Source organism: Hyposmocoma kahamanoa, unplaced genomic scaffold (genome assembly GCF_003589595.1).
Source record: "Hyposmocoma kahamanoa isolate Upper Pololo Valley unplaced genomic scaffold, ASM358959v1 172, whole genome shotgun sequence".
In the NCBI taxonomy this organism is placed as follows: Eukaryota; Metazoa; Arthropoda; class Insecta; order Lepidoptera; family Cosmopterigidae; genus Hyposmocoma; species Hyposmocoma kahamanoa.
Genome location: NW_020653622.1, coordinates 393,898 through 407,269, shown reverse-complemented (window position 1 = coordinate 407,269; position 13,372 = coordinate 393,898). Strand labels below are relative to the sequence as shown.

Here is a 13,372-nt window from a genome sequence, read left to right as displayed (position 1 = left end):
GCCGTAGAACATCCTGTGTAATATACTTCGCCTGCTTTAACCGTCTGTGAATGAAACCATCTTTCAATAAAAAGACCTCGAGATAAGTAAATTTTTACATTTAAATTTTGAAACACGTACTTAGTTGCATTTATTTCATGAAATAAATAAAAATAATATTTCAAAGAGTGCCCTTACGAAACAATACGTCATACAATTTGGAATATCTAAAAATTTAAATTTTTTTTCATCAACAGGGCCCGAAGAAACTAAACGCCAGGGAGTACTTACCAGTATCTGGGAGATGACGCTATCAGAGAGAAAAAATGCAGCATACATTTTGGAACATACAACTGCTCTGCCATTCACATATTGCAGATATTACTACAAGTGTTTCTTTTGCAAACAACAATTCACTGAAATACATAATTTGTTACAACATTCTATAAGCCATAACACGCCAAAACACGACGAAATCCTAAAACATTTACTACCAAAAGGAAAACGAACCGTAAAAGTAGACATTTCAAATCTTAAATGTAAAATATGCGATAAACATTTCATAAATATAGACGAAATTCGATTACATTTAAAGTGTGAACATTTAATCTCATTTACCGATTCGGGTAATGGGATGGTGGCATACAATCTGAAATTAAAAAATGGACAATACGAGTGTCATATATGTGGTAAATTATTTCAAACTTTCATACTATTGAATCGCCATATGAATGTTCATTTTAGTAATGCAGTTTGTGAAACGTGTGGTGCGGGTTTTATGACTTACCAAAGGCTACTACAGCATAAAGAAATACATCAACCAGGGGGTTACCCTTGTAAACAATGCTCTAAAGTATATACAACAAATTCAAATCTAAAATATCACGTAGAAAAAGTCCATGAACGATCGACTAAGTCACGTTCGTTACGTTGTCCACACTGCTTAGAACGGTTTTCGGAACATTTCAGAAAGTTAAAGCATCTGAAAGAAGCTCACAATGTAATATTTACGTTTACTTGCGAGGTATGCAAAGCTAGTTTTCCAAGTCGTAGAACTCTAACTATGCATACAAATAAATATCATACCCAAAAAACTCAATGCGAGGTATGTAAAAAGAGCTTCAGTTGTATAACTACGCTTAAAAAACACATGGTATGTCATACCGGTGAAAGAAACTACATTTGCTCGTTATGCCAAAAATCTTACCGACATCAAAAGAGTTTAAAGCAACATATGAATTCACACGCTCAAAACAATTTGACAGAATTTCATGTGAATTGTGATGAATGCGGTAGTTCGTTTAATAATAGAAATGATTTTAACGTACACGTTAAGGAATGGCATCCGAGAAGTTATTTCACTTTCCCTTTGTCTTGAACTTGTTATTTATTTATTTACTGGCTGGTGCCCGCGACATTGCGTGCGTTTAGTACTAATTAACTAGAATAAGATAAAGTTTTCAGAGTAAATTATTTCCAGATCGTGTCCAAACTCATTTTCCAATGAGTTTATTTATATTAGTCGTAAGGCCACATATGCAAAAAGTGTTCAATCATTTTTATTAAAGTACAATGGCAAACTCTCATATAAATTTTTGTTACATTATTTGTAAAATATGTTGAAATTCCTGAACAAATTTTGTTTTGGGTTTATTATTTTGAGAAGTCACGACTTAAAGATATTCCAGTTTGAAGTGTGATTATTTTCCTTTTAAAATACGATATCTCTGCTAGTGGTTCGAATTTATAAACATCTGTTATACTGTGTTTATGAATTTAAATAAAATATTTTTAGAGCACTCAGAAAAAATCCTAAATCCGGCCGGATTCGAACCGACGGACGTCTTCTAGCATATCGTGCCAGACGCTATACCAACCAAGGCACGAAACGAACCAGCGGACCTCGCGAATTTTTCTATGTGCTTGTTGTCGTGTCTTTGTATTTGGTTTTTCAACGACTTTTTAGTCGTATTTTATGTATTTTTGATTTTAGTGAACGCTTATGGAAATAACTAGTCTATAAGCTTATGTTTTAAGCGTGTTAAGTTGTGCTGATAACAAAATAAAGTTTTAAGTTAAACCCGAAAACATTTCTTTTTTTATGTCTTATAATAACTAACCACAGTGACTATCCGCAGAATTTGTATTTGCTCCTGCGCTCAAAAATAAATTCAATATAGTATATATCATGTTACTAGTCATTTTGCACTTCTCTCTCACATTTTGGGTCTTCTCTCGCCATAGTCCGCCCTCAAGGAGCATCCCTCAAGGTTCAATTCTAGGTCCATTTTTGTTTTCAATTTATATTAATGACTTACCTAGCGTCGCAGAGGGTATAGAACATGAGATGTTGCTTAAATTTGTATTGAATTAATATTCAATTATTTATTGTAAAATTACTCCACTAGTTTGTTATGATTATTTGGCATTTGCTTTTCGGAATTCGTAATTTTTTTAAATGAAATCTAATACGATCGCCACTTATAGGATCGTTGTCCAGCACAACTTATTCCTCCGGCAAACTCGTGTCAAAGCTCAATGCAAAACAAAGCAGTTTCAAATTGGCGATATATTAAGCAACATTTTTATTTTCGTTTTATTAAAACTTTAGCTACCCTTTGCAATACTAGTTATAAATCTGAAAACTTATCGATGCAACTCGCATTTCATAATATTTTTTTCGATAATGAATTGAGATTTGACCTCACTATTGTAATCTGTCAAAACGGCCATCATGGCGTGCCGGTGCGAGACTGAGAGATAGCCTCTGCAGTCCTCAGGTTAGTTCAGCTAAGGAATGGGATAGCCCTCAGCGATCCATCCCAAACCCCCATAGGTAACGCTGACAATTGAGATAGCCCCTGCAGCCCACTTTGATGCTAAGTATTGTTTTACAGTTACCTAAGAAACCTATGTATAAATATAACCTATAAATAAATAGCAAAGCCAGAATTACTTTTTCAATCAGCCACCCTACAGTACGAAATATCGAGAAAAAACAAAAATGCCAATTTGTACCTTAACTAATCTAGATAAACTCAACTTTGAATGGCTAAATTTGGCGGAAGTAGATGCCAGCCATCGGAGACTTCATTAAAAGTAAATGAAAGTTCCTTAGCAAGGAGCTTTGCTCGTGACCACCATGGACCAGCAGCTTGATTTTGATTGCCTCTCCCGATCGGGAACGGCCTTTTTTCCGAGTCGGAAACTTTTGACATTTCTAATCGGAACAATAGTCGATTTAACTCACAAATTAGAAAGATATAGTAGGAATCAGGTTCATCTTCTCGCTCGGAAACCAATCTGATTTCGAGACTACGGGTAGCCGGTATCGGTTCGACTCCTATTTGTATCAAAATCAGGACGAAGGTGAAATTCCAGGCACATGGGACTTGTCGACTTTGTCTCAATGCTCAAGTCAGGACTTGAGTATTGCAGTGAGCACTGAAAATCATACTCAAGTCCTTGCCATTAGGGTCGTATTTCCAGTGCTTGTGTTTCCAGTGCAATCCTGACTTGAGCATTAAGTAGAGTTCTAGAATACGACCCTAAGATTCCGATCATAGATTTAGTTGTTATACTAAAACTATGATTCCAATTGATATTTAAAATTTGCCATTCACGACGGTTTAAAACAATAGTGAAACAAAAACTTTACATAGGTTTATTATACAGCTTCTATGTACTTTGATGACAAAAATCTGCGGTAGTGATCCGTTTTGTTCTTGCAGGGTAGTCCCGAACGATATCTCATCATCTTCTCACTCGGAAACCCATCTGATTTCGAGACTACTCGATCGGTTCGATTCCGTTTTGAATCAAAATCAGCATGCTGGAGTTTCCACAACGAAAGGCACGAAGTTGTAGAGTTATTCCGGTCTGATTGAAACCGACGTCTTCTAGGAAACAGTGCCAGACGCTAACTAAAAATAAGCCACGCAACGAACCGGCGGACCTTACGAATGCTTCATTTGTGCGTTGCAGTTTTTGGCTTTAACGACTTTTTATGCCGTAGCGCCATCTGAGAGAAACTTATTTTACCGTTAGAGCTACCATCTCTGGCCACAGAGGTCGCTTTAATCATTGTAATTTTCAAGTTTTTATAATTTTAATTAAAAAAATGTTTATTGAAAGTGTAAGAAATTATTTTTCCTTTTGCAGGTGGGAAAGAGACGAGCATATGGCAGATGACGGTATCAGAAAGAAGAAACGCAGCGACTTTCATAAAAAACACCACAGTGCGACCATTTACATTTATGGGCCATAGCTTTAAATGTTTTTACTGCCCACAATACTTTTCAGAAATGTCCCAGCTAATGGAGCACACTGAACAACACGTAATTCAAGATTTAAATGAAATTTTAGTTAAATATATTCCAAAAGGCAAAAGGACTTTGCAAGTCGACATTTCAAACCTTAAATGTAGACTTTGCAATGAAATAAATGTAAATTTAAATGAAATCCGTTTGCATTTAGAAAAAGAACACGGTGTGATATTTTGTAGTTCAACCAATGGAATGACAGAATATAAAATGACCTTGAAAAATAGTCTGTACGAATGTCATTTGTGTTGTGAAAAATTTCACAACTTCAGTCTTTTAAATTCACATATGAATTGTCATTACGGAAAAGTAATTTGCGAAAATTGCGGCGCAGGATTTTTAAACAAACATCTATTGATGAAACATAGAGAAAAACATTTAATTAATAAGTTTAAATGTAAAAACTGTGACAAAGTATTTGTAAAAAAAAGTCAATTAAAATACCACACTGAAATAATACACAAAGGGAAGCAGCGCGTTAAAATGAAACAATGTCCACATTGCAGTGAACATTTCAAAGAATATCATAGTAAAGTTAAGCATCTGAAAGAAATTCATGGCATTGCTAAGACTTTTTCATGTCATATATGTAAAAATTCATTTAACACTCGACGTGCGTTGACTGAACATATAAACAGGTTTCACACGGAGAAATTTAAATGTAATACGTGTTCTAAATGTTTTAGTATAGAGTCTAAATTAAAAGAGCATTTACGCAGCCATTCTAATGAAAGAAATTTCATATGTCCTGTATGTACGAACACTTACATGCATAAAATGACTTTGAAAAAACATATGAAAACACATAATAGTATTTTTAAGTTTTTGTGCTTTGAGTGCGGTTCTGGGTTTCACGGAAAAAATGAATTTGTGAAACATATGAAGCAATTGCATTCTAATTTTGATGATGTGAAATAAAAAATTAATGTCACATGGCTAGTTTTATTGTCTTTTATAGCTAGGCTACCTGCTAACTTGGGTAGGTTTTTAATATTTTCATACTGCAGGGCGATCAATGTGTGGATCACTTTTGCTCTACTTATTTGGATAAATAAAGATCTATTAGAAACAGTGGGCATAATATCGCACTTTTGGTGTAAAAGACCGCTTTTGGAGTAAATACTTACACTGTTTTTTTATAAGGAGTTTAAGTAGTTATTTGTTACGCAAGCGTGCAAAGTTGTTGTTGTTGCAAAAAGAGTACCCTGAACTTAGCGAGGGTTTCGAGGCACGAGACGCAAAACAACTTTGGCGCCGAGCGAAAAACAAATGTTCACCTCACTATGGCGATGAAAATGATGAAAGAATTAAATCTAACAAATCAGTTTTAATAAACAAATTTAGTTATCTTTGTCAATTTAATGTAAACAATAATAAATATAAAATATACCAACGGACCGGATTTATATTACATAAATAATCTACGACAAATGGCGTAGTTGAATGTGTCATTATGTTTTTTTAATAATCGAAAGAAAAAATTAGGTGTATCCACTACAGGCTTTCGTCAAGTTCGAATTTCAAAAAGTTTTTCCACACTAGCGTGGAAGAAACGCTTTTGCGCGCAGTTCTCTAATGTTCTTATTAGAAAATTTAGAAATTTATTAGTAAAGGCTTTCCCAGCTAGTGAGGTGAAAACTATTTTTTGGTGGAATTGAGCCGTCGAGTACATAACCAGAAATAGACGAAATAAGGGCAATCCCTGGCATCCGGGCAACTCGTTAGGCAAATAGGACTTATATCACTTTTAAATATCATCTCTCGTTTGCGCTGAAATAAAAAATTAGAAAACTGAAATAGTACAGCGCCAACAACTGACATGTGTGTACGTCTCCGTATATTCCAAAAATATTCTGAATTTATTGTAATAAATATAACATCTCTAAGAATGAGGGTTGCTCCATTCGGTAGTGTGGGAAAAACAGCAAAACATCTAATTACAAAACAAACGGAATCAAATTTCATCGGTAATTAAATATTGCAACTTTCGTCCATTATAGCAAAGCTCAAGTTAAACTGGTAGATTTGAAGTGAAACAATTAACGACACTCGCCAATTGTTTCGAATTCGCGCTGGCCAATCGGAGCGCAGTTGTCACAGTAATGATATGGCAGAATAGTTTTCAAACAAATTAAATGACATTTCGTCTCTATTTCTGGCTTAGACTATGGAAACTAAAGGACATGTTATGTTGACATATATAAATCAAAAACGTTATATGTATATGATGCACTTCGACGTTGAAAACATAAACATGTTATTGTCTTTGTTTAACTCTTTCGTCCATTATAGCAAAGCTCAAATTAACTGGCCGATTTGAAGTGAAACAATTGACGACACCTGTCAATTGTTTCGAACTCGGGCTAGCCAATCGGAGCGCAGTTGTTACAGTAATGATTTGGCAGAATAGTTTTCAAACAAATTAAATGACGTTTCGTCTCTATTTCTGGTCATATACTCTATGAATTGAGCATATAAATTTGAAAGTAAATAAATTCACGAGAAACTAACAAATCGCACCTTTTATATGGACGGTGTTCTGCATATGTGTTAATTGTCATCATTACATACATAAAGTTAAACAAAGTATGACATTTAGCAATGGGAGGCAGACAGGTAGGATTATTGACATCTTTAGATATAATAAAAAAAAGGACAAAATTGAGTAATAACAAAATTTATTTAAGTAACAGTAAAGATCTTAATTAAATATTTAAACTTAAGTAATAATATTGCTTGCTACGGTGGCAATATTACGCTGCCTTTCCGGCTCAGTGTTGCCGTTTAAGTCACAGTTTCTACCAAAACATTTATTTAAATGACAACACTGGATCAGGCATCCTGTCAAAAACACGAAACACAATGCTGACTTTTTTATCACGATCTTTTGTTTCTGGGTTATTAATAATGTTTTCTAATTGGTTCTAACATAGAACATGAAAAAACTTTAACGGAAAGTTGACATTTGTGTACCTTGAGGAAAAGTAAAAATTTTATTTTGGTTTTTTGCCAGTAGTTCCATGTTCTCAGTTCCACATGGAACAATTGTAACCTTAACATGTCATAATTATTTCCATTAGCTTCATTTTTTCTTCCTCATCACATCAGCTTCCGTAGCATGGCTACGCATAATAGTCGCGACGCGCGCGATAAAATTGAAGCGCGCGCTATTGGCTATCTACATTAGATCTGATTGAGACAGCCAATAGTGCGCGCTTTTTTAAATTTTATCGCGCGTGTCGCGACTCTCATGTGTAGCTATGCTACGGGGGCTGATGTTTAGAAGTTCATTAACCCCATTTCCAAGATGAACAATTATTTTTAAGAGTATTTAAAATTCTTCGGGTTATAGCGGAACATTATATTTCAAATCAATAGTATAATTCAACCAAAATTCTACAAATTGATGACAAAGAACTAGATATGTGTAGATTTGCGAGATTTTGTTAACATCACATGTAGCTACGTAAAGAGGCACCTATGTAAATACATCGAAATAGAGACGAGATAAGGGCCATCTATCCCTGGTAGCTCATCAGGCAAATGGGCCTTATATCGCTTTTAAATATCAACTCTCGTTTGCGCTGAAATCACAAATTAGAAAGCTGAAATAGTACAGCGCCAACAACTGACCTGTGTGTACGTCTCCGTATATCCCAAAAATATTGTGTTTATTGTAATAAAGATAATATCTCTAACAATGGGGGAGCTGTTACATTCGGTGGTGTGGGAAAACAGCTAAACGTCTAATTACAAAACAAACGGAATCACATTTCATCGGTAACTGAATACGTAAATTTGGAAGTTACAACGGTATTTTTTTTGTTAAACAAGTCAATTGTTTCGAATTCGGGCAGGCCAATCGGAGCGCAGTTGTCACCGTAATGATTTGCCAGAATGGTTTTCAAACGTTTCGCCTCTATTTCTGGTTATACATATAGTCGATGTGTAAATACCACTGTGACAGTCACAAAAGCACAGTTTCAAAGGTTACTCGGCAGCTTGATTTTGATTGCTTCTCCGATCCGGCCGATCGGAAATTTTTGACATTTCTAATCGGAACAATAGTAGATTTAACTCACAAATTAGAAAGGCATAGTAGGAATCATGAGCCTTACTATGAACTCTTATTACAGTTCAGTATAGGTTCGTAAAGACACAAAAGCGGGATGGTGATATACACTTCATGTAGCGCTGTCTCACAACGATTCAATGGTCTTAAACGGAATCGTAATAAGAATTCATGGTAAGGCCCCAGGTACCCGATGGGATCGATTCCGGTTTGAGTCAAAATCAGGCCGCTGTTCTACATACTTGCTGCACAATTAAACGGAAAACAGAAACAGGGGGTCTACTCTCGTCTGTTGTCGGACATACGTTCGAAACAATTACAGTCAAATAAGTAATATTCGACTAAATTCAAAGACAATGTCAAGTATGAAGCTTCATTCGCATCATGCGTCTTTAAATTTAGTCGAGTAACTATTACTTTTTTTACAATATAAAGTGACGAGACGACCAAGTCGTGCGCCTGATGGTAAGCTACACGCCTGTCCACAACACTTGCAGTTCCACTCAGAGCTTTAAATCGCAAAGATCTGAAGGGCACTGCCGTCTGTCACCCTGATACGTAAGTTGACAAGTCTCATGTGCCTATAACTTCACCAGCTTTTTTGATAGTAATTGTTTCGGACGATGTCGGATGAAGTACAAGAGTGCAGGGCTTGAACCATTTTGAAAATTTGTTTCATAGTGTAATTAGAAGCAAGGGACAGCAAGACTAAAGCGAGAAAATAGAATATAAAGGGCACCGAGCAGCTTTTGCCTTATGTGATTGTTTTCTGTCAGTCAGGATGGCTCGAACAAACGAGGTACACAAATTAAACTGTGCTCATTACTTACTATCTCTTTTCTACTATTTAGTACCTTTATTGACATATTTTCTACCTTGAAGAAAAATTGAAGAAATAAAGTGGCCAGCCATTCTGACGTCAGTTTGGCTGGACCACTTTACGTTTTTCGTGGTTCTAGCAGTATATAATAAAAAAATTTTTAAGTAACTATTTAGTAGCTAATTTCTACCTAAACATACTTTTTTTTCATTATTTTAGGAAGCTTCTATAAAAAGTTTTTTTAAAAAAAAAACGACTGTGCAAATTCGATCTTCTAAAAAGATAGTTTAATTATACGGAGAAGATAAACTAGCGCAAAGGTAGAAAATATGTCTATCTCGTTCGTTTGGTCTCGACTTGTTATTTTGATAGATTTTTCTCTAACAATATTTAGTGACGGTACAATGAACACTACAACATGAAAAATTGACTCACGCCTTTTTATTTCGTCAATTAACTCACCGTAACGTGCTGATTATCGTCAACTCGTCATACGTCTCACGGATCACCTCCAAGGTCAATTCCGATTTACGCTACATTACGTTTCACAAATTATTTTATTTAAATGTAAATCTGTAACCTGTAAAGGGCCCGAAACGTTGGTTTGTTTGAAAAAACAAATATACGCGATTTAAATCCGGAAAAATAATTTCATTTCCTAATAATCATGTTTCTGTATGGAAAATATACTTATTTTTTTTATCTGGAAATGCAGGATGCTTTATGTGTGGCTTGGTTATGGTATAGTTCCAATAATTCTCTACAAAGAAAAATAATGCACCTGCCACTTGCACTTATACAACCAAAAAAAGAGGCGGAAAAATCTTGTTTTATAGTTTTTTATTTAACAATTTTTACATAATTGATGATGACATGATTTTAGGGTTATTTAAACAGTGTTATTTTTAAACAGGGTTATTTGTAAAATACTATAACCTTGTATAATATGATGATATAACTTTGCATGATGTAACCTATGATATAACCTTGCAGGAATATATTACTAACATCATAAACAACAACTTTTATTCCATGATGTTTTTAGAGCTTAAATCGCGCTCGTCACCCTGGGACATATCTTGAAAGCTTGTTCTCTCTAACAAAGTACAAACACAAAACTTACTGAATCGCTGATCCCCCTGGAACGATTAAATTTACTTAGCGGAACACTTAATGCTGGCGAAATTCTATAAGGGCACTGCCAATAATTATAAAGAATAATAGTAATAATGTATTTATTTTGTACTTTGTGACGGGACGAACAAGTCGTGTGGCTGGTGGTAAACCAGACACCTCTCCATAACAGTTGCAGAGTCACTCAGAGCTTCAAATTGTAAAGATCTCAGGGACACTGCATCTGCGCCGCCTCTGCGCCTGTCACCCTGATACGTAAGTTGATAAGTCAAGTTACTTTTTATCATCGTACAAAATTAAAAATGAAACTCTGTGCGATACGACGCAAAACGCAGGAGCGGAGGTCGGGGTCAAGGAGAACGCTTGCACGTTTGAACTTGCTAACTTACTACGAAATAGAGATTTAAAAGTACTACAAAAGCTTAGGCGATTATCACACTGTACCGCGCCCCGCGACGGAGCGCGGAGCTGAGTTTTTTAACCTTGTACTGAAGTACCTCAGCTTGTATGGAAAACACGCGCCGTCGAACACACTGACAACGCTTCTCCGTTTCCCGCGCGGAGAACCGCAGGGTATGGCACACTGCACTCCGCACTACCGCGCAGATTTTTAAGCTTACGGACATGATCAGTTTTCTACAATAGGACTCGACGTCGATAATTATATACGCTATTGAAAATCGGCCAAATTTATCTTCATATTTTCTTAAATGTTTGTAATGAGATTGAAATTATGCATTTATCGATCTGGTTCGTAAAAAGGGATATATCCAATATCTTCGTAGTCTTTTTATTTGAGTAAACAAAAACCAAATAGTATAAGTGCAGCGTCCTGAATAAGTTCTGTATTATTAACCATTCTTGTCAAAGAAGGATCTCGGCTACATATACAATCACTACGGCAATCAACTGCGAAGCGAGTACTTTAAGCGACGCGGGGCCGGTAGATCGCTGCCCCTGCGCAGATTAAACCGCGCGTTGACGCAGCTCCGTCGCGGGGCGAGGTGCAGTGTGATAATCGCCTTAAAGTCTATTTTTGGTAAATTTACTACGTTTTGTAAACATTCGAGAAACAAAAGTTGTATTTATGATGTTCAATGACCGGAAAAAGGTGACACGGTGACATAGAGTTGTTAAAACCACAAAAAGTATTAATTAATAACTTTTTCGAATTCGGAATTTCCTGAAAATAGTTTAACTGGATCGTATGACAAAACTACTGACGTAGGAAGTCGAAGGTGGATTTTAAAGTAATTCTAATAATGCCATGTAAAAAAATTCAGTCGATAACTGATCTTTTACCAAAGTAGAGAATAAAAAAGTAACGAGACATTCACACGCACTCACACGCACTCGGAATGGATAATGGCATTTTTTTATATGGCACCATTAGAATTACTATAAAATCCAACTTCGACTACTTAAAAAAGTAATTTTGTCCTACAAAACCATTTCCGGAAATCCGGAATTCCGAAAAGTAATTAATTAAGATTTGGTGGTTTTAATAACTGTATATATATATATCGACCCCTCCCACGTAAAGTATCGTATGTCAAAATTGCCAAGTTTATAGGGGAGCCTTTTAAAGTTCTGAATTCACAGAAATAAGCATAACACGTGACTTTAGATTTCTCACTTTTATTCGGCAAATCTCGTAACACACGTTGAGTATCATAAAATCCTAGATATCGGTTAGATGATCTATTAGATGATCACTCTATGTGAGTAACAAGCTTTGCCAAATGAAACTGAAACTTTAAAACACTCCCCTGTAAACTTGGCAATTTCGACATACGATACTTTACGTAGGAGGCGTCGAATGTATGTATGTGGAGCACCTTCTTCCGACCATTGATGATATTTTAGAAATAACCCTGTATATAACCATAAGTCGATTTGGTCGCATAGGCAATGGCATGCTTTGTTTACTATGGACAAATATTGAAAATAAAATAAATTCTAATTACATAAATAAGAAATAAAATTTACACATTTTTATAACTTAATATTAAAAAAAGAATTACATGTAAATAAAGATTAAAAATAAATTACTATCTTTTTATATAATTGCACAATTTATCTGCTTCCAAATTTAAAATTATTATTAATTATAATAAAATACAACCTACAATCACTGCGAGTTTTGTTTTTTTAAATTTCACATTCAGAAGAAACAATAGGCTATGTTATTAAATGTACCCATCAGTAAGCGCCTTAAGAAAAACAGTTTTAGAAACGGCAACACTGAGCCGGACTGTCTTTCGTCAGCTGTTTAAACGACTTCAAAAAAGGAGTAGGCTTTTTCGACTGGCTTTTTTTATGTGTATATACGCGATATTGATGATTCTTTTTTTTGGAAAGAGGGTACCTCAGTATTGGTTATATTTAAATTTTAAGAAAATATTCCAACTCTAAGGGCGGTAAACTAGGGGATAAATCCGGTTTCGCGCACTTTCCGTTGACCGATTTCAATAAAACTTGGCAAATAGATGTTATTCCACGAACTTTTGAGGTCGGTTTTATAGTACTCTGTACTAAAGATTATAGCTAATAAGAATTATCATTTGTTATGTCCTTACTGTGTGCATGTAACATTTTAAATGTATAATAAATTTTTAAAATCACCCAGCGCTTTTTTTTCTTAATTCGTGGCGTAAGGTTGTTTTTTTAATCGACTTCAAAAAAGCAGGAGGTTCTCAATTCGACCGTATGTTTTGTTTTGTATGTATGTTACGCGTACTGAATCGATTTATGATTCTTTTTATGTTGGAAAGAGGGTACCTCAGATGTGGTCCCATTTAAATTTGAAGAAAGTATTCCACCTCTAAGGGTGGCAAACTAGAGGATGAATGACTTTTGAGGTCAGTTTTTTAGTACTCTGTACTGTTTTTTTTTATTATACTATAAAAATAATTTTTTTTGCTCGTTATTTTATTAAATAAACGATATTTCAAATATAAAACAGCCTTATGTTGATATAAAAAACTGTTGGGTAATTTTCTGAGATTTAAAAAAAGCCGATAAACAATCTTTTGAGGTCGATTT

At 35.0% G+C, this 13,372-nt stretch overlaps 1 protein-coding gene across 1 annotated transcript; it reads left to right on the top strand.

The window, feature by feature from the left end:
- The first annotated feature begins 257 nt into the window (after positions 1–257).
- LOC113225752 (zinc finger protein 596-like) lies at positions 258–4,246 on the top strand. The gene is made up of 2 exons (XM_026458162.1): positions 258–771; positions 4,141–4,246. The coding sequence occupies exons 1-2, from the start codon at positions 284–286 to the stop codon at positions 4,244–4,246; spliced, it is 594 nt and encodes a 197-aa protein (XP_026313947.1). The 5' UTR covers positions 258–283.
- Positions 4,247–13,372: the final 9,126 nt, after the last annotated feature.

Coding starts and splice junctions, on each gene's coding strand:
- LOC113225752 (XM_026458162.1), top strand. CDS start 284: ATGACGCTATCAGAGAGAAAAAATGCAGCATACATTTTGGAACATACA. Junction 772..4,140: donor GGTTTTATGACTTACCAAAG/GCTACTACAGCA, acceptor TTCCTTTTGCAG/GTGGGAAAGAGACGAGCATA.